The 23742-nt window shown below is 65.2% G+C and overlaps 2 protein-coding genes and 1 non-coding gene across 5 annotated transcripts in view; 2 read left to right on the plus strand and 1 right to left on the minus strand.

The window, feature by feature from the left end:
- Nucleotides 1-12637, plus strand: part of NSD2 (nuclear receptor binding SET domain protein 2) — a 44937-nt gene extending 32300 nt beyond the window's left edge. The window contains exons 10-22 of the mRNA XM_036417167.2: nt 4360-4491; nt 4945-5068; nt 5608-5808; nt 6580-6759; nt 6864-7020; nt 7128-7333; nt 7655-7758; nt 8156-8425; nt 8657-8773; nt 10536-10677; nt 10852-10958; nt 11354-11555; nt 11880-12637. Of these exons, the coding sequence (XP_036273060.1) occupies nt 4360-4491; nt 4945-5068; nt 5608-5808; nt 6580-6759; nt 6864-7020; nt 7128-7333; nt 7655-7758; nt 8156-8425; nt 8657-8773; nt 10536-10677; nt 10852-10958; nt 11354-11555; nt 11880-12151 (2214 nt within the window). The 3' untranslated portion in view covers nt 12152-12637. The remainder of the gene's footprint in view (nt 1-4359; nt 4492-4944; nt 5069-5607; nt 5809-6579; nt 6760-6863; nt 7021-7127; nt 7334-7654; nt 7759-8155; nt 8426-8656; nt 8774-10535; nt 10678-10851; nt 10959-11353; nt 11556-11879) is intronic.
- LOC118707193 lies at nt 10329-10450 on the plus strand. Its single transcript, XR_004984201.1, has one exon. It is a non-coding gene; the product is annotated as a small Cajal body-specific RNA 23 (non-coding RNA).
- Nucleotides 12638-14901: 2264 nt separating the features above from the next.
- On the minus strand, nt 14902-23616 carry NELFA (negative elongation factor complex member A). 3 transcript variants are annotated; one of them, XM_036417161.2, is made up of 11 exons: nt 23269-23616; nt 19134-19305; nt 18707-18868; nt 17973-18062; nt 17395-17525; nt 17227-17296; nt 16941-17029; nt 16613-16724; nt 15839-16110; nt 15630-15729; nt 14902-15538 (listed from the first exon to the last, which is right to left on the minus strand). In XM_036417161.2, exons 1-11 carry the CDS (start codon nt 23476-23478, stop codon nt 15354-15356), a joined length of 1593 nt encoding a protein of 530 aa, XP_036273054.1. In that variant the 5' UTR covers nt 23479-23616; the 3' UTR covers nt 14902-15353. The 3 variants fall into 3 exon arrangements, with proteins under 3 accessions (XP_036273054.1, XP_036273053.1, XP_036273052.1); XM_036417160.2 differs by having other exon boundaries at nt 15839-16131; XM_036417159.2 differs by lacking the exons at nt 17973-18062; nt 18707-18868 and having other exon boundaries at nt 15839-16131.
- Between the last annotated feature and the right edge of the window lie 126 nt (nt 23617-23742).

Raw genomic sequence — 23742 nt, forward strand, 5'->3', positions numbered from 1 at the left:
TGTGGGCAGCATGCTGCCGGGAGGGAGTCGCCTCCCTGGCAGAACTGTTGCTGCCAGTGCTAGGGTGGCCTTGCCAAGTACACCCGTTAGGCCTGCTGGCCTGGGGTGGGGGTGGGGAGATGGGCTCTTCCCTGAGCTTAGGGACAGAGCCGCGTGGCTGAGTCACTCCAGCGGCTGAGCTGCCTGTTGTCAAGACGCCTGCGCTGCAGTGTCCGCACGGTTGTCATGGTGACGCCGTCCACGTGCTGAGGGGATGGGTAGTGGTCAGAGGCCTCAGCCAGGGTCTGAGGCAGCTGCTTTGAGAGCACAAGCCCCGTCCCTTGGCACAGTTCCCACCTCTGCATGCAGCACCCTGTCCTGGCATGGAGGTCGGAGGTCGGCTCTTCAGGAACTGAGTGCAAGTGGCCACAGCACACTGGCCGCTTGCACTCAGTTCTTGCAACCACTTGGCTGTGGTTCTGCTGCCCACGCGCTGTGTGCTGAGGCCTTGCTCCGAGGGGACAGGTGGGTGTGCAGTGTGGACGAGGAGCAGGTGTGCCGGGTGCTCTGTAGGGTGTCCTGTCTGTCACGTCCGCTCCTCCGCGGTTGAAGGGCCCAGGGGGAGAGGAGGTTCCCAGAAGCCAGCGGGACAGCTCCTGCGGTCAGATTCCAGGCGCTCAGGGTTGCAGCGGCCACAGCAGGACAGCCCACGTTGAAGCTGAGCACAGAAAAGGGGGAGGAAGCCCTGCAGGGCACGGCAGGAACACGTGATGCGTGATGCGCCTCGGCCTCTGGCCCTGCCTGCTCCCCAAACATGGGTGACCAAAAGCGGCGAGAACAGCTGGGCATGAGGGCAAAGCAGAGCCAGCAGGTCCTATTTGTGGGCAGCTCACACTTGTGTCTCGTGGAAATGGCCTGAAAAGAAGACCAAGTTAGCAGGCAGTTCCAAACCAGATGTGCCCTGTGTGAAGGAGGAATGACAGCGCCCTTGAGAGGTGCTGGGCCCAGAGCCTGGGGTATGTGCGCTGGGCCGTGGCCGGCTGTGACGTCTGTCCATCATCGCGCCAGTGTGTACGTGAAGGGTGGACCCCACGCACTGGGCCCGCGTTCCTGGGTGGAAGGACAGGTGGAGACGGAGGGAGGGAGCTCTGCAAGGTCACAGATTCTTTCTCGCGTGCTCCTGACTTAATGCTTCTGAAGCAGGCGCCCTGTGCTTGGTGGTTCTGGCCGGCCGGCCTTCCTCAGGCTGGAACAGCCTTTGGTGTGACGTTGGCACTTTGTCTCTGAAAAGCGCTGGCTTTCTGGAGGAGGTTCTCGCCGGCCCAAAGCCCACCGGCTTCCGCGGTGTTTCCAGGGCGCCGAGTCCTGTGTGTCGGGGTTTGGTCCTGAGGCTGGCCTGACGTGTGCACCATCTTGCTGCTGTAGCTGGAATCCTAGCACCCACCTCGGGGCCAGGGCGTGTCCTGAGCGGGTGGAGGCCACGCGTGTCGTCCCCGCCGGCCCCTGGTGCGCGGGTCCCGGGCCTCCTCCGGGCAGACTCAGGCTCAGGGTCAGGTGAGGCCCAGCGGCCGCGTCTCGGACACTTTGGGCCTCGGTGGTTCCGTGTCGGGTCCACGTGTGCAGTGTTTCTCGGCCCGTGTCTGGTTGTTGGGTGACTGCACGCCGTTTGCCAGCGTGTTTTGAAGCGAGCTGATGGTGGAGGCTAAGTGGGGTGTCCTGGCCCCGCCGTGGGGCTTGTGCACGTGCTGGTGGGCCTGAGCAGGCTTTGTTCTGTTCTCCAGGCGCCCTCCCGGCCCATGCCTGCTGAGGGCACGGGCTGTAGGAATACTGAGACTGTTGTCTGTGACACGGGCTGGCCCTGGCTCTGTGGCCGGGCCTCCCCGGGGCTCTCACCGCCACACCCTGGGGACCCCAAGCACAGGGTGTGCCTTGACCCAGCCCTGAGCCGGGCAGCTGAGAGGGTTCCAGTCTGCTCGCCTTGGAGTTGGCGTGCACGTGGCACGTGGGTGGCGAAGGGCTTACTAAAAGCTGCGGGGACTCATGGGCATCTCGCTGTGGCCATGAGCCCAGTGTCTGCCTTGAGTGGACCAGACCTGCTGGACACAGGTTCCCGCCACGGTGGCCCCAGCGCTGTGATGGTGCTGGTCGCCGCTTCAGCAGCACGGGACATGCTCACAGGGACACACGCCCTTTGTGAGGCCTGTGCTTATGCTTCAGAAACGTGTGCTACCAGCCTGGGAAGGCATCGGTTGTCACGGTTACAGCTCACCCTGCGTGACACCCTGTGGGGCTGGGAGCTGCCTGTTCCGAGTGTCCCCCACACAGGGCACGGCTCTGGGAAGCTGGTTCACACACGGTCACCAGGTCACACGTGTGAGGTCTCGTTGAACCTGTGTGCGTGTGGTGGCTGCATCCACGTGCAGGAGCCCATTTCCCAGGCCCGTAGGCGAGCTGACTGCACGTGAGGAGCAGAGAGGCTGCCCGGGCGAGTGCTGGTGGGCCCGGGCGTGTGGAGCCTGCTCCAGTGAGGCAGAGAACACCCACAGGCAGGCCAGCCACGCCGTGTCCGTTTCCACGTGCGTCCTCTCGGGGGCGGAGCAGACGGAGGGGCGCAGGCGGGGTGGGACTGTGTGGGACGCAGTGACTTGTCTCACCACCGTGGCCCCTGCCCAGGCCGGAGTGAGGGTGCGCTGGGCTGGGCGGCAGCCGGCCGCATGGGCTGTGATGTGAGGTCTGTGTCTGTGCACCTGAGAGCCGCCCGCTCCTTCTCCGATGTGTATCCCGTGTCACTCCCTCCACACGCTGTCACCGGGAGCTGTCCACGTGGAGACTGCTCCCTTCTCTGTAAACCAGAAATAAACGTGCTGCTCCTTGCTGCCCAGGCTGGTCTGTGTCTTCTGTCTTTCTCTCCTTGCTTTTTCCTTCCAGCCACGCTGAGGGGGACGGGGGGGGGGGGGGGGGGGAGGCCCCCGAAGGCCCCTTTGGGCCTGCTGGCTGTCAGGCAGCCACCTCCCCGTATGGCCCCGGCCCCAGCCCGTCGGGGGCCGTATCTGAAGGCGTGTGCATGGAGCTGCACTCGGAGCGCCCACTCAGGCTGCCTTCTTTTGGGATGTTGGTGCTAGAGAATGGGGCGCGTGTCCGGAGGGCTGTGGGCCCCACCTCCCACCAGGCAGCCATGGTGACCGGGCGCTCACACAAGAGGCGGGGTTTCGAGTCATTCACCTGCTGCTTCAGTCCTGGAAAACGAGGAAACCAGGCGAAAGGTCCCCGTCTTACCATGAGGTTACGGGGTGTCAGACACGGGCATGTCAAGGCTGGACAGTGGACCGCACGGTCTGTTCGGTCCTCCAGAAGCCGGCTCCTCACCCAGGCGGCTAAGCCAGCAAACCCGGGTGTGGTTTTCCTCTCTTCTGCCTCATCTAGACAGGCCGGCGCTGAGGCTGCAGGGGCTTGTCTGTGGGCTGTGCACTTGTTCCTGTGGCTTCTCCAGTGTGGCCTCCTCCCGCCGCCCTCTGTCCCTGGGCGGACGGCAAGCCGGGGGCTCCTGAGGGCACAAGTGCAGTCCATGTGTTGGCTCAGTTGAAAATTCACTTCTCAGCATTTACTGGACATGAGATGTATCTCTCTGATGTTCAGTTGAGAACTGAATTTAAGAAAACCTCCAGTTGCTGTCTGAGAGAGTTTCATTGGTTTCTATTTAAAGACATAGTCTTGCTGGTCACGGGAGGGGATGCTGAGTCAGAGGTAGGGAGGGAAGCCCCGAGGGGCAGACGGCCCAGTAGAGCCGGGCACCTCCCGGCCCTTACCCCGCTCCACTGACAGGCAGCTCTCGGCCTCGCTGCCTTCTGTGCTGGGAGGGAAACACACAGGGACAGGCGTGGTGAGCCTGCCTCACTGTGCACGTCACACTTCTGAACCCAGAGCCTCACCTGCTGTATGGGGGCTCCCATTCCGACTGCACGCTGGTCCTTTCAGAAACTCACTTGGCACCAGTGCCCCTCTCACTTAAAACAGCCGCCGTTACCCACCGGGTACGAGAGGCCAGGACCCTCGGTCCCAAAGCCCGCCTGCGGCCACCTGTGCGAGCACATTGTGTCCCATAGGTGTCACTCCGTGTTGGAGGCCTGTCGGGGCATGTGCACATGTGTGCACATGCCCTGCAGGTCCACTGGAATGAAGCCCGTTTCTGATTTCTGTCCAGCTTCTCTCCATGTTGTGACCATCTCTGCTGAGAAGAGCTGGCTGTGCTGGCAGGTGGAGAGGCCAGTGTGCGTGTGCATCAGGCGTGTACCACACGTGTGCACGTGGACCGAGCCCGGCGGGCCTGTCCCTGAAGCCCCCTGCGACTAGTGAACTGTCGTCCACCTCCTCCACCTGCAGGTCTCGGATGGCATGGGCGATGAGCCCTCGGAGTCCCCAGACGAAAGTGCAGACGAAACTCAGACCGAAGTGTCCGTGTCCTCAAAGAAGTCAGAGCGAGGCCTGACAGCCAAGAAGGAGCACGTGTGCCAGGTGAGGCCGGCCGCCTCCTCGCCGCTCGGATGGCCACCTGCTGACCCCGGGCCCTTTTGCGGGTGGGGAGCCGTGGGAGGAGGCGGGAGCTGCCGGGATGTCTGACTCCCCTTGGCGCACCGGCAGCGGGCCGCCAAGTGCTGTGTGCCCAGCACCCTGAGCGCGTAGGGCGCCGAGCGGTCAGCTCGGCCCTCGCAGCTGCCTGGGGTGAGCCTGGCTCCTGGAGAGGGTGTGAGCCCCGGGTGTGCATGTGTCCAGCTTTCACCTGCTCTTCCCTCGCGTTGGGCCGGCCCGCAGGCTGTGCTCCTTTGGGCCCTGGGCTTCGCTGGTCCTCTGCCCGGGGCTGGGTGAAGCGGGGGGGGGCCTGTGCTCAGACGCGCCTCCGTGGGCCCGCTCCGGGAGCAGCTGCGAGGGCGGGGCCAGGGCTGCAGGGCTCACCGCTCTCTCCCCCAGCTGTGCGAGAAGCCCGGCCGCCTCCTGCTCTGCGAGGGCGCCTGCTGCGGTGCCTTCCACCTCGCCTGCCTCGGGCTGCCCCGGCCGCCGGAACGGGGCTTCGTCTGCAGCGAGTGTGTCTCAGGCAAGTGCCGCCCCGCCAGCCCGGCAGTGCCCACGCCGCGGTCCTTCGCGCCCCAGGCCCGCCTGCACCCGAGGGCCCGCCCTCCCCTCGCTGCCGCCTCGCTGCTCGGCGTGCCTGCTGTCGAGACGTGTCCCCGGCCCTCGTGTGGCCCGGGGTCTGGCAGGCAGCCCGTGGGGGAGCGGAGTGCTGCCGCTGTGGGGCCTCCCCCCGTGGCCCCTGCGCTCGGCTTCACCAGCACAGCCGGGGCGGGCGGGGCGCGGGCAGCATGTGGTCGCTGGCGCTCCTGGCCCTCGGAGACGCCTGACGTCCGGGGAGTGCCCCAGGCGTGCCACCCCCTGGACGCCTCCCCTTGGCGCCAGTGCTCTGCGTCCCAGAACCCTGCCCCCCACTTCTCGCTCCACACCCGTCCGGCAGGTGAGGCGGGACTTGCTGAAGCTGCGTGCCCCCCTCCCGCGGAAAGCAGCCTGGCGCCCTCCAGCGCTGCCACTTTTGTGGCTCAGGGGCTCCAGCTAATTCCCATCCTGGCCCCCCCCCCCCAGGGACCCACTCGTGCTTCGTGTGCAAGGAGAGCACGGCGGAGGCCCAGCGCTGCGCGGTGCCGCAGTGCGGGAAGTTCTACCACGAGGCCTGCGCGCGCAAGCTCCCCCTGACCGTGTTCGAGGGCCGCGGCTTCCGGTGCCCGCTGCACAGCTGCCTGAGCTGCCACGCCGCCCACCCCTCCAGCTCGCGCGCCACGAAAGGTGGGCGGGTCAGCCCGCCGGCGCAGGGAGGGCGGCGGTGGCGTTACTTGGATAACCTTTTCTGTTACTGACCAGCAGGCTGGCGGGGGTTCCTAACAAAGGACTCCCCCCCTTCCTGCCCTGTCATCGTACAGAGCTTTTCCCTGGAGGTTCTATGATTCTCGTACGGGAAGCGGAGTCTGGAGTTAAGGCGTAGCTGTGGCTTCATGTTGAGTGTGACTTTGGGGCTGGCACCAGCGTGTCACCCGGGCGACTTTGCCCCCAGGAACCGGGCCGTGCCTGGCTCTTTGGGGCCATGCTGGCCCTTGGTGGGCAGACACAGCAAGGCTGCGGCCAGGAGCCGGCCCTTAGAGGGTGGCATCTTAGTGCCTTTCTGACTAATCCTCACCTGAGGGTAATCTTTTCATCCATTTCCAGACAGAGCGGTGGGAGGGAGGAGGGGGGAAGAGAGATCACCAAGAGAGGCACATCGATTGGTTGCCTTCCACACGTGGGCCGGGAATTGAATCTGCGCCCCAGGTACGTGCCTTTGGCCAGAATTGAACTTGCGCCCCTTCAGTCCCTGGCTGGCTCTCTAACCACTGAGCCCACCGGCCAGGGCTAGAGTTTAGGGTTGTGAAGGCTGGGCCCTTTCCTCAGGCGTTTCCCAGGATGTTTTTCTGCTGCACATTCCCCCGCCCGTCTGGTTCTTTTTTGTCAGTCGTGGCGATGTTCCGTGGTCACGTGAGGCCGGCTGTCTCACCTGCTCACAGCGCCCCCGCCTCTCCCCAGGTAAGATGATGCGGTGCGTGCGCTGCCCCGTCGCCTACCACAGCGGGGACGCCTGCCTGGCGGCCGGCTGCCTGGTGCTCACGCCCCACAGCATCGTCTGCACGGCCCACTTCACCGCGCGGAAGGGGAAGCGGCACCACGCCCACATCAACGTGAGCTGGTGCTTCGTGTGCTCCAAAGGTGAGCAGGGCCCGTGTGCTCCGTGCGGTGGCGGGGCCCCTGGCGGGGTGAGCCTCTCAGCGCGGTGCTCCGCCCGTGTGCGCCACTGAGCCGCCCCTTCGCAGGGGGGAGCCTGCTGTGCTGCGAGTCCTGCCCGGCGGCCTTCCACCCCGACTGCCTGAGCATCGACATGCCCGACGGCAGCTGGTTCTGCAACGACTGCCGGGCAGGGAAGCGGCTGCACCACCAGGACATCGTGTGGGTCAAACTCGGCAACTACAGGTGGGACCGCCCCCGCCCTCCCTGTGCTTGCCTTGCAGAGCGGACGTGTGGAGCCAGCGCCACTCTCTCTGAGGAGTCTGTGACCCTGTTTTTAATATTTATAATAGATGGTGGCCCGCTGAAGTCTGCCATCCCAAAAATGTCCCCCCAAATATTCAGAAAATGAAGCACGAGATTGGAGAATTCCCTGTGTTTTTCTTTGGGTCTAAAGATTATTACTGGACGCATCAGGCTCGAGTGTTCCCGTACATGGAGGGGGACCGGGGCAGCCGCTACCAGGGGGTCAGCGGGATCGGCAGAGTCTTCAAAAACGGTACGGTCGCGGGGGAGCCCTGGTTTCTGCTTTTGGAAGCGTGGTTTCCATAGAAACCCTGGCCTGTGGGGCCTGGGGGCGGGGGGGGCCTGCCTGTGGTCTGGGGGTGGTCCATCTCACCCCGGCATTGGGCAGTCTTCAGGAAGGTCAGTGCTTTACTCAGACGGAGGCGTGGGGGGCTTGCCTGTTATCAGCTCGAGTGCTAGGCGCCAGGGGTGGGAGTGGACCTTGCCGAGTGGGCCCTGGGCCTCGGGAATGAACGTGCGCCGGAGGGCAGATGGGCCGGTTGACCAAGCGCTGTCCTCCGCGCTGACCTTCCAGCACTGCAAGAAGCAGAAGCGCGTTTCCGTGAAATCAAACTGCAGCGGGAAGCCAGGGAGACGCAGGAGAGCGAGCGGAAGCCCCCGCCCTACAAGCACATCAAGGTGAGTGCACGTGCAGAGGCAGGATCGCGGGGAAGGGCAGGCGTGCGGCCCCGTGTCCTCCTGCCTCTGCTGCTTCCCTGCCCGTGCCTCCTGCTCCATTAGCAGGGAGCAGGCCGGCTGGAGCTACGCCCGGAGCCCACCCGTCCAGGTGGCGCTGTGGGTGGAGGGAAGTGCCACGGACGCGGGCGCCTTGTCCCGGGCAGCCTGTGCCAGCTGTCCAGTGGAGTCGCACTACTACAGGGCACGTGGGGCCGAGGGGAGGGGGCCCGCCTTCCAGAGCTCCAGAGTGGGGGCTGCGCACCTCTGGCCAGGCCCTGCCCAGCCTCAGCTGCCGGCCGGCAGGAGGCAGGTGGGCGGCGGGGTGTCGGGCTCCAGCTGAGGCAGGCCTGTCCCGCAGGTGAACAAGCCCTACGGGAAAGTGCAGATCTACACGGCCGACATCTCCGAGATCCCCAAGTGCAACTGCAAGCCCACGGACGAGAGCCCCTGTGGCCCGGACTCGCAGTGCCTGAACCGCATGCTCATGTTCGAGTGCCACCCGCAGGTGTGCCCCGCCGGCGAGGCCTGCCAGAACCAGAGCTTCAGCAAGCGCCAGTACCCCGAGACCAAGATCGTGCGCACCGACGGCAAGGGCTGGGGCCTGGTGGCCACGCGGGACATCCGCAAGGTGTGCCCCCCTCCAACCCCCCCCGCCCGGCCGCACGCTCGGGGCTGCCCTGGGCTCGCGGGTGGGCATCCGGGTGGGGCTGAGTTACCATGGTGGGTCCTGGAGACATGACCTACCGGGAAGTTACCTAGCAAGGGGAGCCCAGGCAGTCCCGTGCACGTGCCCCCTGCTGGGCCGGGCAGCTGGTGAGGGGCTGGGCGCCGCGGCCTCCAGCCTGTGCTCTGCTCGCAGGGGGAGTTTGTGAACGAGTACGTGGGCGAGCTGATCGACGAGGAGGAGTGCATGGCCCGGATCAAGCACGCACAGGAGAACGACATCACGCACTTCTACATGCTCACCATCGACAAGGTAGCGCCTGCGAGGCGGTCGCCTGGGCCTCGAGTGCTCCCTGGTGTGAGGGGCGCTGGCCTCTTCCTGTCGTCGGGGAGAAGTGGGGGGCCACGCGGTCGGTCCTGGCTGAGCCCAGCGCAGTGAACATTTGGAAGGAAGCCTGCGGGGGTCAGCGCACGGGGGTGGGGATGGGGTGGGGGCAGGCGCATCGGGGGTGCAGTCATGGCCCTTCTTTGGGTGACTCCTTTTGTGACCCCACCATCCCAAAGGCAGCGAGCTCGCCGTTCCTGTGACGCCCTCCTCCCAGTCGGAGGGAGCCAGCAGGGCCTGGCCAGTTGTTAGAGCCGACCTGAGCCTGCCGAGCAGAGCGCCTCGTCGCTCCTTTAACGCAGCCGGTTCCTGAGGGGGTGCCGCCCGGGGCAGGCCCTGCTCCTCAGCGTTTCTTACAGGACACCCTGCCCCAGCGCGGGGGCACAGGGATGGGGACCTGAGCACGGGGATGGGGGTAGGCTGAGGTTGCTGAGAGCCCAGATGAGGTGACCCTGAGCAATGGGGAGACCCAGACAGGCCGGGACCAGGCCCTGAGCAGCCACCTCGGCACAGGCTGGGAGGCACCCGGCGGGATAGGGGCGTCAGGCAGCTGTGAGCTGGTAAGGGCGAGCGTGTAGGAGAGAGGTTGGGGCGGAAGGGCCGGAACGAGCACAGGCCAGTGAGGTAAACCTGGAAAAGTGCCCACCTCCCCGAGGAAGGTCACGGGCGTTCCGTTGCCACCTGGACAAGAGTTCAGGACCCTGCAGGACCCCACCGTGGACATGGCTCAGCAGTGAGGGCCCCTGCGGGGGCCTGGGTGTGGCAGGCGGGGCCCGGCCGGGCTGGTGGATGGAGGAGACCCGGGAGGATGCAGGCTACAGCCGGGGACGGGGACGGAGAGGTGGCTGCACCAGACCAGGGCGTGCCGAGTGAGGGCGGTCTGTGAGGGCGCACACGGACCATCTGACCAGAGGGAAGCGGTGCGGACAGGGCGGGCGGCGGGCTTGTGGGCTGGGCGCTGGTGGTGGCCGCAGCGCGGGGTCCAGCGCGGTGTGCACCCTGCACCTGGGTCAGGGACCGTCCGCCATGACCCCGTGGGTGAACCACACGGTGTGAGGTGCGTCTGCTGCGGAGAGCAGGTGCGCAGGCGGCGTGTCGGGACGGTGCGCGCACGTGGCAGGGGAGCTGGCACTTCCGTGTCCCTCGCCAGGCCTGGACCTGATGTGGCCTTATGCTCGGTGCCTGGCACCTGGCGCCCAGCACAGCGGGCCTGCCCGCCTTCCCTGCTGCGGCTCTCGCCTCCGGGCTTGCCTCAGCAGCGCAGAGCTGGGAGCCCAGGCAGGCTGCCCCAGCTGCTGACCGCCACCCGGCTCGGACCACGGCCCTGTCGGTGCCGCCGTGAGTGCGGGCGTCTTCCCTTCTGCTCAGGATTGTGTCTGCGTCCTGTGCCCGTTCGTAGTGGTGGCTGCTCTGTGCGCCCGGGGCTGTTGGTGCCGCCCTTCGGTGCCTGCCAATGAGGGGGCACTGGGCCTTGGCTCCCACCGGGCTCCCCGGGCTGGTCCCATCCACGTGGTCCTGCCCTGCCCTCCGGGAGCGACAGCAACGGGACTGGATTGGGGGCTCCTGTCGGAGCGGACGCAGGAGACCACGGTTGCCAGTGCAACACCTGCTGCCGGCGAGTCTGGTGAGGGGCCCGCAGAGGCTGGGCGGGGGCCCCGGCGCGCACGCCAACCCTGCGTTGTGCCTCCAGGACCGCATCATCGACGCCGGCCCCAAAGGCAACTACTCCAGGTTTATGAACCACAGCTGCCAGCCCAACTGCGAGACCCTCAAGTGGACGGTGAACGGGGACACGCGTGTGGGCCTGTTTGCCGTGTGTGACATCCCTGCAGGTACGGCCGGAGCCCAAGCCCTCGGGTGGCTGCTGGTCGCCTGAGGTCGTGTCTGGCGTGAGTGTTTTATGAGGCGACATTCACAGCCGCGGGGTCGAGTAGGCGTGGGGAGGGGGACGCCGGCGGCTCAGATGGTAAACAGACGGTGTTTCCATGTGGCCGTCTGCCTCCCAGGGACGGAGCTGACGTTTAACTACAACCTCGACTGTCTGGGCAACGAGAAGACCGTGTGCCGGTGCGGCGCCCCCAACTGCAGCGGCTTCCTCGGGGACAGGCCGAAGGTAAAGGCGCGCCGCCTCTCCCGTCCGGCCCCTCCTCACGGCCTCCGTGTCGGGCGCCCTCCTCTGCCAAGGACACGGGTCAGGCTGGAGGAGGCCCTGCTTCAGTGTGGCCTCCACCCCCCAGCATGTCTGCTGCGACCCGCTCCACCCCGCCACCCCTCAGGTGGCGGGACATGGCCTTGGGGACACAGGCGCCTGCGGTGGGAATCCCTGCCCCTCTTTTCCCACATTCACCACGACCCTGGGTCCGGCAGCGCCGTGGTGTCCTTGGCCTGCGTGTTCCACCTTCCCGCCTTGCGCGTGGTGTCAGGACCGGCATGGGAGCTCCGGTTCTCTCGATGCTGGGACGGCTTCTGCTGCCGCTCCCCCACGGACCGCGCTTCCCTCTCCCCCAGACGTCCGCGGCGCTGTCCGAGGACAAGGCCAAGAAGATGAGGAAGAAAGGCCGCCGGCGCCGCACCAGAGGCGAAGGGAGGAAGCCGTCGGAGGACGAGTGTTTCCGCTGCGGCGACGGCGGGCAGCTGGTGCTGTGCGACCGCAAGTCCTGCACCAAGGCCTACCACCTGTCCTGCCTGGGCCTGGGCAAGCGGCCCTTCGGTGCGTGCCCCCAGGCTCGGCCCCGCAGCGGTGGGGGCGGAAAACCAGGAGCCCCGAGGCAGAAAAAGCCCAGCGCTGTGAAAGTCCAACATGTTTGTCAGACAGACAGAAAAACAGTTAGATGGGAAATGAGAGCAAGGGAGAGGCCTCAGCGGGTGTGACATTTCCCGCCTGGCCAGGCCCTTAGCGGTGTGTGCGGGACCCGGAGCCCAGCGGGCTGCGGGCCAGGGCTGGGGGGCAGCGGCAGTAGTGCAGGCAGGCAGGGCAGGCCCCGGGCAGCTGGCCTCCGCGCTGTGGGCGTCTGGTAACGGCCGTCTCTTGCAGGGAAGTGGGTGTGCCCGTGGCATCACTGTGACGTGTGCGGCAAGCCCTCGGCCTCCTTCTGCCACCTGTGCCCCAATTCCTTCTGCAAGGAGCACCACGACACGGCCGCCCTGCGCTCCGCCGCCGACGGGCGCGCCTACTGCTGCGAGCACGACGTGGAGACCGAGTCCGGGCCAGGTGCCGGGGCCCAGAGCCCCTGCCCGGAGCCCAGGAGGCCCCAGGGCAGGCGGCGGCGGCGGCGGTGCTGGCGGAGGGTCCCGGAGGGCAAATAGCACAGCCTGCCCCGGGTGGGGTGGGCCCAGCTGGGGGGCTGGGGGGAGCACAGGCCTCTGGGGAGGGAGCGCCTCCCCACTGAGCCATCGCAGCCCCGCTCGTCTGCACTGACCGCCTGAGCCGCGGGCTCGAGCCGGGACCAGCATCAGGACACAGCATTACAGCTACTTGAATCGCTCAATGTCGCGTCCCCTCCCCCTGGTTTTAGTTCACGTTGTGATCGACACGATTGGCATATGACATGTTTTTATCCCCGAACCTTAGAGTAGTTTTTCTGGAGGGCGGGGGCTCAGGCCCCGGACACCTCACTGGCTCTGATGAACCGGCGTGTTTGTACTAATGTGAAATCTCCCTCCAAGTGCCCTCCCTCACGCAGCACACGGGTCCCAGCTGTCTGCGGGCTGGACCTACGGGGCCCTGCCCTGTCGGCCTTCAGAGAGCAGGCCCCTCGGAGCCCTTCCTGGGAGCCCTTCCTGGGAGTGCGGGCGGGCGGGCGGGCGGGCGGGCGGGGCCCCGGCCCGCAGCTCGCTGGCATCTGCTGCCCTGGGCTCTTACCAACGCCTGGGGGAAACTTTGTACGTTTTTTTCATTTGACGTTTCTTTACCAGTTTCTGGCTTTTATTCTCAATATATTTTTTCTAAACGTTTCACAATTACCACCGACTGAACCGTGTATTTACTGACGCGACCCCGAGTCCTCCCGGCCAGGGTGTGGCCTTGGCGGGTGCGGCCGCGTGGTGGTTTGGTGAGGACTCCGGGGAAGGTCTTTGCCTCGCACTTGGCACCTCCCCCGGGCCCAGTGCCGCCAGGACACGTGTGTCTCTGCAGTGTTCTCTCCGGGGCCCAGGCGAGCCACATGGAGCCGTGGCTCTTTGCCAGTCAGACGTGCTCAGCCACGGCACCGCCTGCCAAACCTGGAGAATCTTCTGGAAAATAGTGCATTCTCTGTGCAAAACACGATTCTTCTTTCAGGAGTCCCTCTCCACCCTGGGGCTCAGAGCCCCCCGAGAAGGGGGAGCACCATGGGGCACACATGGTGACTGCTGTCTGCAGGGTGCACAGCTGGTCCTGAGCTGCTGGGGGCCTCTCTCCCAGACGGTTGGTCCTGAGTTGCAGGTGGCTGTGCCCCAGGCCCTTCTCTCCTCCAGGTTGTGACTGGTGCTGGGGTGGGTCTGCCAGGCTGAGACCAGTGTGCCCCCTGGGGCTGTGGGTCCTGGCCTCCAGGCCCACGGTGGTTTTCCTGGCAGGTCACCAGCCCTTCTCTTGTGACCCGGGAATCACCACACAGAACCAGAAGGAGAGGCCAGAGCGTTGGCCCGACCGCGCCTGTGTGGGTTCGGTTCTGATGGAAGCCCGCTTGCCTGACGGGCTGTGGAGTGTTTCAGTCCGTTACTTCTAAATCGTCTTAAGGAAACGCTGGCTTGGTTTAGTTACGCTCCTTACGTCCTGCCGGCTTCGCGCACTGTGTGAGGTCTGGGCACTGGGGCTGTGGCCTTGCTTAGCCACCCATCCTGCCCTGCTGGGCGGCTACATCAGGACACCCGACTTGGGTTGGCAGTGCACTTTGGGGAGCAATGAATTTCATACTTGACAGCAGTCAACTCTTGTGATTGTGTCATTTTGGTATTTCCAAATTTTAAATGATCTTGAAGGAAATACTAGAAACATTATTTTCAATATAGCTGCCCTTTCTCCCAAAACTGTTAAACTGATGAGCAAATAACACTACCTTTTGAGTCTTTAGAAAACCATGATGGGGCAGGACCGGCCGTTGGAGGAGAGCCGGAGCCTGAAGGGCCTTCCCCTGGGGCTGAGGGACTCCGTCTCGGGGGTGGTGTGGGGTTTGTCTCCGAACATGTTTCAGCCCTTTTGTCATTAATGTGAAGCAGAAACAAAATAAAATGGCCAACCTCAGGATTCCTTGGCGTCGGGAACCTATGCCCAGTGTGGTCATGGCTCCCCAGCCGGCTCCAAGGCCCAGGAGCGTGTCCGCCTCAGCAGGGACCACTGGGGAGGCCAGTCCGGCCCCCACGCAGGTGGAGGTCTGTCGCTGTCCCCGGTTCCAGGGCCTCACACTCAGGTCTGTGCTGATGCCGCTGAAGTATTTCTCTCTCGGGAACCCGGTCAGTGGACAGAGCCGTCTCCCAGGACGACCTGCTGTCGGGAGCGGAGGCAGCCTGTCCATGGAGTCCGAGGAGCGCGGTGCCCGTGCCATTGGGGTGTGAACTGTCAGAACCTAACCTCAGCCTCGGTGCCTCCTGGTGTCGGGGCCCTGCGGCCAGGCCTCCGTAGGACCATGGTGCTAGCGTGTTCTGACGGACTCTGAAACTTGAAGCTCACGTCAGGGGATGTATGGAAATGTAGACTCGGGGATTGCCAACATGGGGAGAAATAGCATTTAACGTGGAAGTTGTGTTTGGAAAATTGTGTGTCAATATTTTTGTATTAAAAACTTTGAAAGGCTCTTTTCTTAAACGTGTGTTACATGGGCAGCAGCGTGAGGTTCTGGTCTCAGTTGTCACTACAAGGCCCTCCCCTCAGAGGAGGCGGAGCGGAGAGGCTGGTCTTGGGAGTCCAACGGACATCAAAACAGCGAGCGTAGATCTGATTGTGAGACTGTGTGTGTGTGATAATTTTAAAAGTTCCAAATCCCCCTCGAAGGTGATGTGGTGGGAGGGAAAGAGCCTCCCATAGGTGTTCCCCCCCCCCCCCCCCCCCCCCCCCCCGTCCCAAACACACGGTCCTGAGCTTCCTGTAGAAAAGCTAAACTTTAATTGCTCAGGTAGTTTGTACAAGAACACAGGTGCGGAGACTGGTCTCAATGCTCACACTGTACAAAAGACAAGTAGAAAACATGGGCGGGACTGTCTGTCCCCACTGTTCTCAGCCCGCTTGGCCCCCCTTTGGTCCCCTCAACCTTGAGGGCAATGGAATTTAAGAAAAATAAAAAAATCTATAACAGGCAGAGCTGTCACTAAAATTAGGAAGTTAAAATTTTTTTGGTTAACTTTAACATTCAAAAATGTAATATTTAATCCAGAAAAGTGACTTAGATCACACAAAAAGTAACCCATCCTAAAACTTAAAAAATAAGTCCAAAACACCCCGAGAACAAGGCTACAGCTGGGGGCGGGGCTCGGCAACACGACGGAGGCCTGCCGCTCAGCCGGAGCCGCTCAGCCGGGGCGGTGGCGGGCGACCCTAGGACACGTTGGCCATGGGCTTGTACTTCTTGAAGCGTGTCCACTGGCCCGTGGCGTAGTTCATCTCGAACACGGTGTCCACCAGCATGGTGGTGCTGCCCTGGCCGTCCGACTTGGGCAGGTCCTCCGTGTGCTCGCTGAGCTTGATCTGGATCACGTCCCCCTGCTCCTGGCACGGGTTCTCTGTGGAGGGTGCAGGCTGCTGGGCGGGTCCTGGGGCCAAGGAGCCGACCCCCCGCCCCTGCAGGGCCCAGGGCCTCCCACACGAACCCACCTCGGGAGCCGGCCATGAAGCCCAGGATGAGGGCCTTCTCGGGCCGCGTGACCTTGTTGGCTGTCTTGAACATCTCCTGCGCAGCAAACATCTGCTCTCTCTGCGGTGCGGGCAGGGGGTGAGTGCCTGGCCCGCAGCCCGGTCCTGCTTCCCTCCACCCGCAGGCCCTGCCAGGCACCACTGGCACCTCCACTGCCGGGCACACCTACCGTGAGGGACAGATTCTTCTTGGGCTGCTGCTGGGCAGGGGGCTGAGTCTGTGGGGCCACCATGGCCACCGGAGGTGCCTGGGCAGCGGGGGCGGCCGCCGGGGGTGTGGTGGGCGTCAGGGGTGAGGCGGGCGCTGCAGGCGTGGGTGTGGGCGTGGCTGGGCTCAGGCCGCTGTTGTACATGGGTGCCCTCTGCTTGAACTGTGCTGGCAGGGCAGAGCTCGGGGTGCTGGGCTCCTCGGGGGGCCGGCTGGCTTCCCGGGAAGGTGGGGCTGTAAGCACAGGGAGGCCCGTTGAGGGACCCTCCCCCAGGCTCTGTGCCGGCCCTGCCTGGTCGTGACCGTCCTGCCCACACTGCCTGGCTTGTGCAGCTGTCGGCCCTGAGACCTGGGTTCTCCAGGCTCCGACCAGCAGGAGCCTCTGCCCGCTGCGGGGCAGAAGCCACGAGCAGCACCGCCAGCCCAGGGGTGGGCACAGGCTGCAGAGAGCCCTGCCCTGCAGCCAGGTGCCCCTGCCCCGGTCATCGGAGGAGGCAGGAGGCAGCCTCCTGGAGCCCAGCTGGCCGGCAGACCCCAAGGCCGTCTCTGGCCGCCCTGTCCTCTTGGACGTCCTGGGACTGGGAGGGGACCACAGCCCTGCGCTGCTGCCATCTTGGCCACGTCCCCCTGGAGTTGCAGCTGGGGCAGCTGCCTGTTGCCCCAAGAAGGGCTGGGCACATTCCAGCCAGCACAGCAGGGCGGGAGGGCCCGGGCAGGTGGGTGCTGTGGGGCCTACCTGGCGGGGTCTCGGAGCTGGGGATGTAGGATGAGGCCGGGACCACGCTGGGGGTGGCAGGCAGGTAGCTGGTGGAGGGCAGCGAAGGCTCGCTGTTCAGAGCCCCGAGTTTCTGGAAGACAGTGCGTGGTCTCTCCCAGAAGAGGCCTGGGACCAGTGCCCGCAGGGAAGGGCCTGGCCAGCACCGCCTCTTATATGCATGTCCACACGCATACACACCGTGTGTACACGTGTGCACACATGTATTCTCCGACAACATACGTTAGTGGCTAAGGACCGGGACGAGAGGGAGCACCCTGGCCGCGAGAGGCTCTGGCAGGAGCCCTACCTGTGTGGACACCAGGCCGGCTGCGTAGTCGGGGGTGGCGTTCTCGATCACCGTCTCCTCCTTGGCTGGCTTTTCCACCACTTCCGTGTCTGTGGGCAGAGCCTCGTCAGTGCCCGGTGGCCCTCCGCAAGCAGGCTCAGCAAGGAGCCCCGAAATGCTGCCCAAGCCGGCCCTTCACGCACATCTCCGGGCAAAGAACACGCGCCCAGGCCCAGGGCTCCCCCTGCGCCGCCCTCCAGGGAGGCGGCCGCTGAGACCAGGCCCCGGCGGAGCCCCAGGTACGTACCCAGCGTCTTCCTCCTTCTCTTTGCCTCTCGGCCGGCACCGACCGTATCCAGCTCAGAAATGTGCAGCAGCTGTGCAGACAGACAGACAGACAGACAGAAGACACCCTTAGCTACAGTGTGAGCGCGCCAGGCTGGCCATGAGGGGCCGACACCGAGGGCGTGCCCACCTTCACGCCCCTCTCCTTGCGCAGAGGTGTCCTCGAGGGGGGCATGGGGGTCCGGGTCCCGGCAGGGCTGAAGACGCTGGGGGCCGTGGGGCTCCGGAAGGGCGCCTGCTTCGGGATGCCTTTGAGCGGGGCTGTGGGAGGAGGTGCGTCACCGGCGCAGCCACGACCAGCGGGGCCTGTCTGAGCCGTGCGAGCCGTGCGGTGCCGAGGCCGCTCCCCGGGGCCCTGAGCGCGGCCCTGCCACGCGCGAGACGGCTGCCCTCGCCTGAACAAGCGCTCTGCACCAGGGCGCCGCTCGGCAGAGAAGGCCGCAGCCAGCAACATCACAGCCAACCTACGACATTTTTGCCAAAAACACCGAACCACGTGGGCAGCCACATCCAGCACTTGGCCTTCCTGCAGGCAGCACCTCGCCCGTCTCCTGCCCTCCTGAGCGGCTCCATGCCCCCGCCCCCACCCCACCCCGCGGCATCGGCAAGGACACACCGGGCCAGCTCCCGACGGCCCCACCCACCCCTGGGCGGCGGCCCCCGGCCTCGGGCCTGAGCCAGAGGCAGAGGGCCAGGCGCGGGCCTTACTGGTGGTGTCCATCTTGCGGAGCAGCCCCCGGCCCTTGGCGTGGAAGGGCACCCCCGCACTCCTCTTCAGCTGCTGGGCGGCGTCGGTGGCTGCAGGGGAGGGGAGCATGTCAGCGTGCGCACAGGACCTGCCCTTCCCTTGGTGTGAACTGTGCTCCACCCCTCCCGCGACACGCGCCCACGCCCTGGGGCCACACGAGGACAGCTGCTGGTTTTATTCCAATTCTCTACGGCGGGGCGTGTATGTGTGTTATTAATATCCGTCCAGTCCGTGTTTCAGTCAAGTTTGGTTTTGAGTGGTTATGGAATGGATATTAATAACATCCTCCCAGCACAAAGCTATTTGGCTGAAGGAATGGAGTTCCCTGCTTCCTGGCCACGACTGGCCACACACACACTTCCTAAGCCGCCAGCTGGGAGCAGCGAGAACCCTGTAACAGCCGCGCCAGGGCACCTGCGCCCGAGAACCAGGCGGAGGGACAGCAGCAGGAGCCTGGGCGAGCCCGCCTGTCGTCGCCCGTGGGCCTCGGCACAAACTTCATTTCACAGCTAAGAGTAGAGATCCTTCAGCCTGAAGGCTTTCCAGCTTCTAAAACGGGTCTTGGAACCCAGTGCAGGCAGCAGCTAAGAGTTCTAAACCCCAACCTCACGCAGGCTCTGACCGAAAAGGCCGCTAAAGCGGAGCCTAAAGGAGCTGGGACAGGGCCAGACGGGCGCGGGCGGGCGGCACTCACACTTCTGCAGCAGCTCGGCGCGCAGCGTGGCGCTCTTCGGCTTCCTCTTCAGCTGGAAGTGCTTCACGGGGGGCGTGAGCGGGCCGGCGAGCGTGGTCAGGGCGCTCTTGTTCAGGTACCGGCACTCAAGGGGCAGCATGGCCGACGCCTCGCACTCACCCACTGTCCGCCCAGAAGCAGCCCAGTTAGGAGGGGGTGGGGGTCGGCCTGCAGCCTCCTACCCGGCCTGGAGCAGCGCCTGCCAGACCAGCGGCCTCGGCGGCCTCCCCCGGCTCTTCCACCGAGTCAGTGGCAGGTGCCGGGCCGCAGCGCAGCGCCCGGCTCCGTCGTGAAGGGTGCCCGCGCTAACTCTCTGAGACCGGTGCGTTTTAAAACGACGGTTCCTCTCGGGAAGCCTCCTCCCAGCACAAAGCACCCAGGCACGTACCCTTCTCTCGGAGTTCTCCCAGAATGTCCTGAACGTTGGGGTTCTGCTCTTCGAGATCGAGGTTAAGCGAGCCCGTGTCGGGAAAGGACTTGAGGATGTCGGCCACCATGAGCACCCAGGGGTCCGAGTCTAGGGTGGCCAGCTGGATGATCTCTGTCAGGGCACCCTTCATCTGCGGGAGAGAGGGTGTCCTCAGCGGCCCCTCCTGCCCGCCACCCTGCCGGAGCCGTGCGCGCAGGAACAGCGCACAGAGCGGCCACCATCCTGTTTCTACATACAAAACCCCCTGCAGCCCCCGCCCCTGCCAGGGCCCCCTTCCTGGTGCCCCCAGCCTCCACCAGGCTGCAGGGCCCACCCAGATCTAGTGCCCCACCACCTGTGGCTACCCTCCTGCTGGGCAGCCCCTTGCCCCAGCCTCCCACAGCAGCACCAGGCTCCTCGCACGCGGCCCCGGGCACTGACGGGCATCTACAAGAGCCCACACCTTGTCTCCGCCAGAGTGCGTGCTGCTAAGAGCCACTCCGGCCACACCGTCTGGAGCCTGCTGATGAGGCCCGCTGGGCCCAGGGGTGAGGACGGGAGCAGCAGGCCGGGTGGGCGGGCGGGCGGGCGGATGGCCCGACGCCCCGGGGCCGGGTCAGCCCCCCTCAGGCCGAGGGCAGGGGCACTCCTGGGAGGGCAGGGAAGGCAGGCGTGTGGCGCTCGCACTGCTCTGTGGGCCGGGAGTCAGCAGGTGCTGGACTCAGAACAGGAGGTGCCGACGCGGGCAGGAGCCTCAGGAGACCCCGAACAGCACCAGACGCTCCTGGAGGCGGCCAGCACGCCGGAGCCCCAGGGGGACGTGGGGCTGCGCTCCGATCCCCTCAGCGCCTGACAGGCCGAGTTCTTCCCCCAATGCCGCTCTGCCCACGGCGCCCGGCTCCCAGAGCTCCTGTGGCCAGCGGAGGCCCCGCCCCGTGGCTGCCCCCCTCCTGGCCACGCCTCCCTGCAGGTGTGAGCGGGGACATGGCCACAGCCCACAGGTGCCCCCGAGAATGGAGAGCACAGTCCTCGGTGCAAACAGAACCACGTCCACAAACACTGTCCTGCACAGTGTTTCCACAGCAGCCACAGGAGGCGCCAGCTCAGCGGGTGGCAGCGCGAACAGAGCGGAAGGCGCTTCAGTCACAAAAAGGAAGCAGCACGGATCCGCACGGATGAGCCTGGGAAACACTGCGCCAAGTCACAGGAGCCAGTCATCAAGAGCACAGTCATAGGAGTCCGTCCATGTGCATGAAAGCCAGACCAGGAAAACCAGGAGACACAGACGAGCCAGTCATCAAGAGCACAGTCATAGGAGTCCATGTGCATGAAAGCCAGACCAGGAAAACCAGGAGACACAGACGAGATCAGTGGTTGCTTGGGGCTGGGGTGGGGGGAGCCTGGTAATTGGCACAGGGTTTATTTTGTGGCTGATGAGGTGTCCTACAATTTATTAGGATGATATACTAAAACACAACTCAACTGTACCTATACCGGGTGAACTGATGGTATGCGAGCTATACATCTCAACAGAGCTGTTAAAACTCATTCCAGCCGAAACCGGTGTGGCTCAGTGGATAGAGCATCGGCCTGCGGACTGGAAGGTCCCAGGTTCGATTCCGGTCAAGGGCATGTACCTTGGTTGTGGGCACATCCCCAGTAGGGGGTGTGCAAGAGGCAGCTGTTCGATGATTCTCTCTCATTGATGTTTCTAACTCTCTATCCCTCTCTCTTCCTCTCTGTAAAAAATCAATAAAATATATTTAAAAAAAACTCATTCCTGATTAAAATAAATATTTTTAAATTCTAGGGATAGGAAAGAATTTTCATAACCAGATAAAAAGTCTCTCCGAAAAGCCATGGGAAACACTGTCTCACTATTGGCAGGAGTGAAAGTGCCCCCCCCCCCATCAGGAGGAGGCAGGGTCCTGGAGGGTCCAGGTGACTGCGGGGAGGCGGGAAGAAGTAAATGGCAACACGAACGAGCATGAAATATCCGGAAATACCCGAACAGAAGATGGAGGCCTCCCAGGAGAAAACCATAGCTTTACAACAAACATTAAAGATCTAGAGACATGCTACACTCATAATCTGTAAGATGTGATATGGAGATGATTTAACCCGAACAAACCAAAGTCAACCTGTCTTCCTCAAAGTCCCAACCAGCGCCTGTGGGTGGAGCTGAGAAGGGAGGGTCGTAAGCAGGGCATGAGACAGGCCGAGCGAGTGGCCGGGACGCCCAGGAATCGTGCGAGGGCTGCGTCAGGAGAGGTGGCAGGTGCAGGACTGTGCTCTTACCACAGGGACTCAGTCCGGCCTAACGGCCCCGGCATTAGCCACTGCAGACTCCGGGCCCCACAGTCCAGGCACCATCCCCACACACAGGGCTGGACCCATCAGATGTCATCAAGTCAGACGCATTTCCCGCAACTCCAGGAACCCAGCGTGCACGGGTGCCCCCCACACGCCCCAACTGCTGGGGAAGACCGGGGCCCTCGGGGCCGCGTCCGCGTAGGAGTCCTGGCTCTAGCCACAGCCGCCTGGCACCGAGCTGGAGGGTACACTCAGGCCGACAGGAAGGTGGCGGGGAGAGACCTGTGGACCTGTCTCCTGACCAGCAGCACACCGGCGGAGGGGGAAGGCAGCCGGCCCCGGGGGCCCCACCTCAAAGGAAATCTGGTGAAGAGGAGAGCTGGGCACAGGTGAGGGGAGGATGAAGACCGAATTGTCCTGTCCCCTGGACATGGCTACCCCGGGTCTCAGGCCTGAACAGTGACGGTGGGCCTGGCTCTGCCGCTGGGGCCCGTGTCTCCCAGTTGGCCCTTTGCTGTCAGAGAAGGGGAACTCGGTTCTCGACGCAGAGGGTTTGGCCAACAGACAGGCGAGGGCTGGCTGTGTCTAATGTGCCGGAGCCCCCAGCTCCGAGTCCGCGAGCTCAGGATGTTCGCAGAGCCTCTGGGGCTTCTGCTCCTGGCTGAGGCCGCCGGCCAGGCAGCCTGGGCCTGTGCTCAGCTCGGGCTCAGTGAGTCTCCTCCAGCCCCCACTGCCCCCTCCCGCCCCGGCGGCCCCCAGCCCCAGCCCCAGGCGGGCCCCTCCCGCTCCCCCGGGGGCTCCCCCGGGGCTCCCCCTGCCCCTCAGGTGACACACTGGAGCACTTGCTCTGTCCTGGTCTGAAACTCTATCTGCTGCTTCCCACGGTTCTCAGCGACTCTTAGACCTCAGCGCCTTTCTCCTTGTCTCTCCTTCGGGGGCGAAGCTCGTCTGGACGCAGCCGGCCTTTGAGGCCTGAACCGGCCGCTTTTGGGTAACGACAGGGGCATCGGGGGGCGGAGGGGGCACATCCCGGGGCGTCCGGATGGAGCGCGGGAACCGGAGACGCACGGAGGGCGGTGTCCCTGGTGGTGGCCGCTTCCACGCCCACAAGCACCAGCCATATGGCTGCGCACCTCCAGCCGAGCAGCGTCCGTGGCAGCTCCACGGGACGGGAGGCGAGAGGGAGGCCGGGCGCCGGGGCCGGCGGGGCCCCAGCGCCGTCCCCAGCGGGGCGCGGGCCAGCCCTGGCTCCCCGGCCCCGGGTCCCGCCCTCCGCCCTCCGCCCTGGGGTCCACACAGGCGGCACCTACCGGGGGCCCGGCCGAGCGGAGCCTCCGTGCCCCGCCCTCCACGGGCCCATGGACACCATGGTCACCATGAACACCATAAACCCGAAGACACAAGCGCGGGCGCGTGGGCTCGGCCCCGGCGCCCACCAGGGACCGGACGCGGCCCCGGGCCCACGCGCGGCGCGGACACCGCGAGGGGGTGGGGCGGCGGTTGGGCGCTCGGCTCCGTTGGCGCGACCAGAGCCTGACGCGCGTCGCGGGGAAACCAACCCAAACCCCCGGCTCGCGTGACGCAGACACGGGCGGGGGAGGCCACGGCGTGCGCGGCCCCGCGCGGCGGCCGCTTCGTGGGGCGCAGCCGCCGGGCCGTCCTCCGAGGGGCTCCCCGCCGGGTCCCGGCCGCGCCCCCTCGGCCCCCGCGCACACTGCCCGCGCCCCGCCTCCCACGCCGCCGGCCCCGCGTGTCCGCGCCGCGGCCGCGTCCCGGAGGCCGCCGCGCGCCGCCGCCTCACCTCGTCCACCGCGCGGCGCGGGAGGTGCAGCGTCCCGAGCAGCAGCTTGAGCTTCACGGCCGACGAGAGGCTGTGGAAGCAGAGGCGGATGTTGTCGATGACCGCGGCCGTGAGCAGCGACGCGATGCTGGGCGGCGCCCACAGCTCGTCCGTGGCGCCCAGCTTGTTGTGCAGCCACAGGCCCGTGTCGCTCTCCCGCATGGACGCCATCTTGGGGGGGGAACGCCGGGCGCCGCCGCCGGGCCGGCATCTTATGAAGACACCTGCGCGCCCGCGACGAGGACCCCCGACATGGCGGCGCCCGCCTGGCGTCCGCGGTGACGTCGTCGTCGGGGCGGGGCCTCGGCGAGACGCTGCGTGGTGACGCCGGCATAGGCTCGCCGTCCGCCGTAACGTGACATGGCGCCGCCCACGGTCCGCTCCGGGGACGACCTGACGTCAGGGGAGGGGCGTGGCGCCGCGGGAGTGCGCGCC

Source organism: Pipistrellus kuhlii, unplaced genomic scaffold (genome assembly GCF_014108245.1).
Source record: "Pipistrellus kuhlii isolate mPipKuh1 unplaced genomic scaffold, mPipKuh1.p scaffold_m20_p_58, whole genome shotgun sequence".
Lineage (NCBI taxonomy): Eukaryota > Metazoa > Chordata > Mammalia > Chiroptera > Vespertilionidae > Pipistrellus > Pipistrellus kuhlii.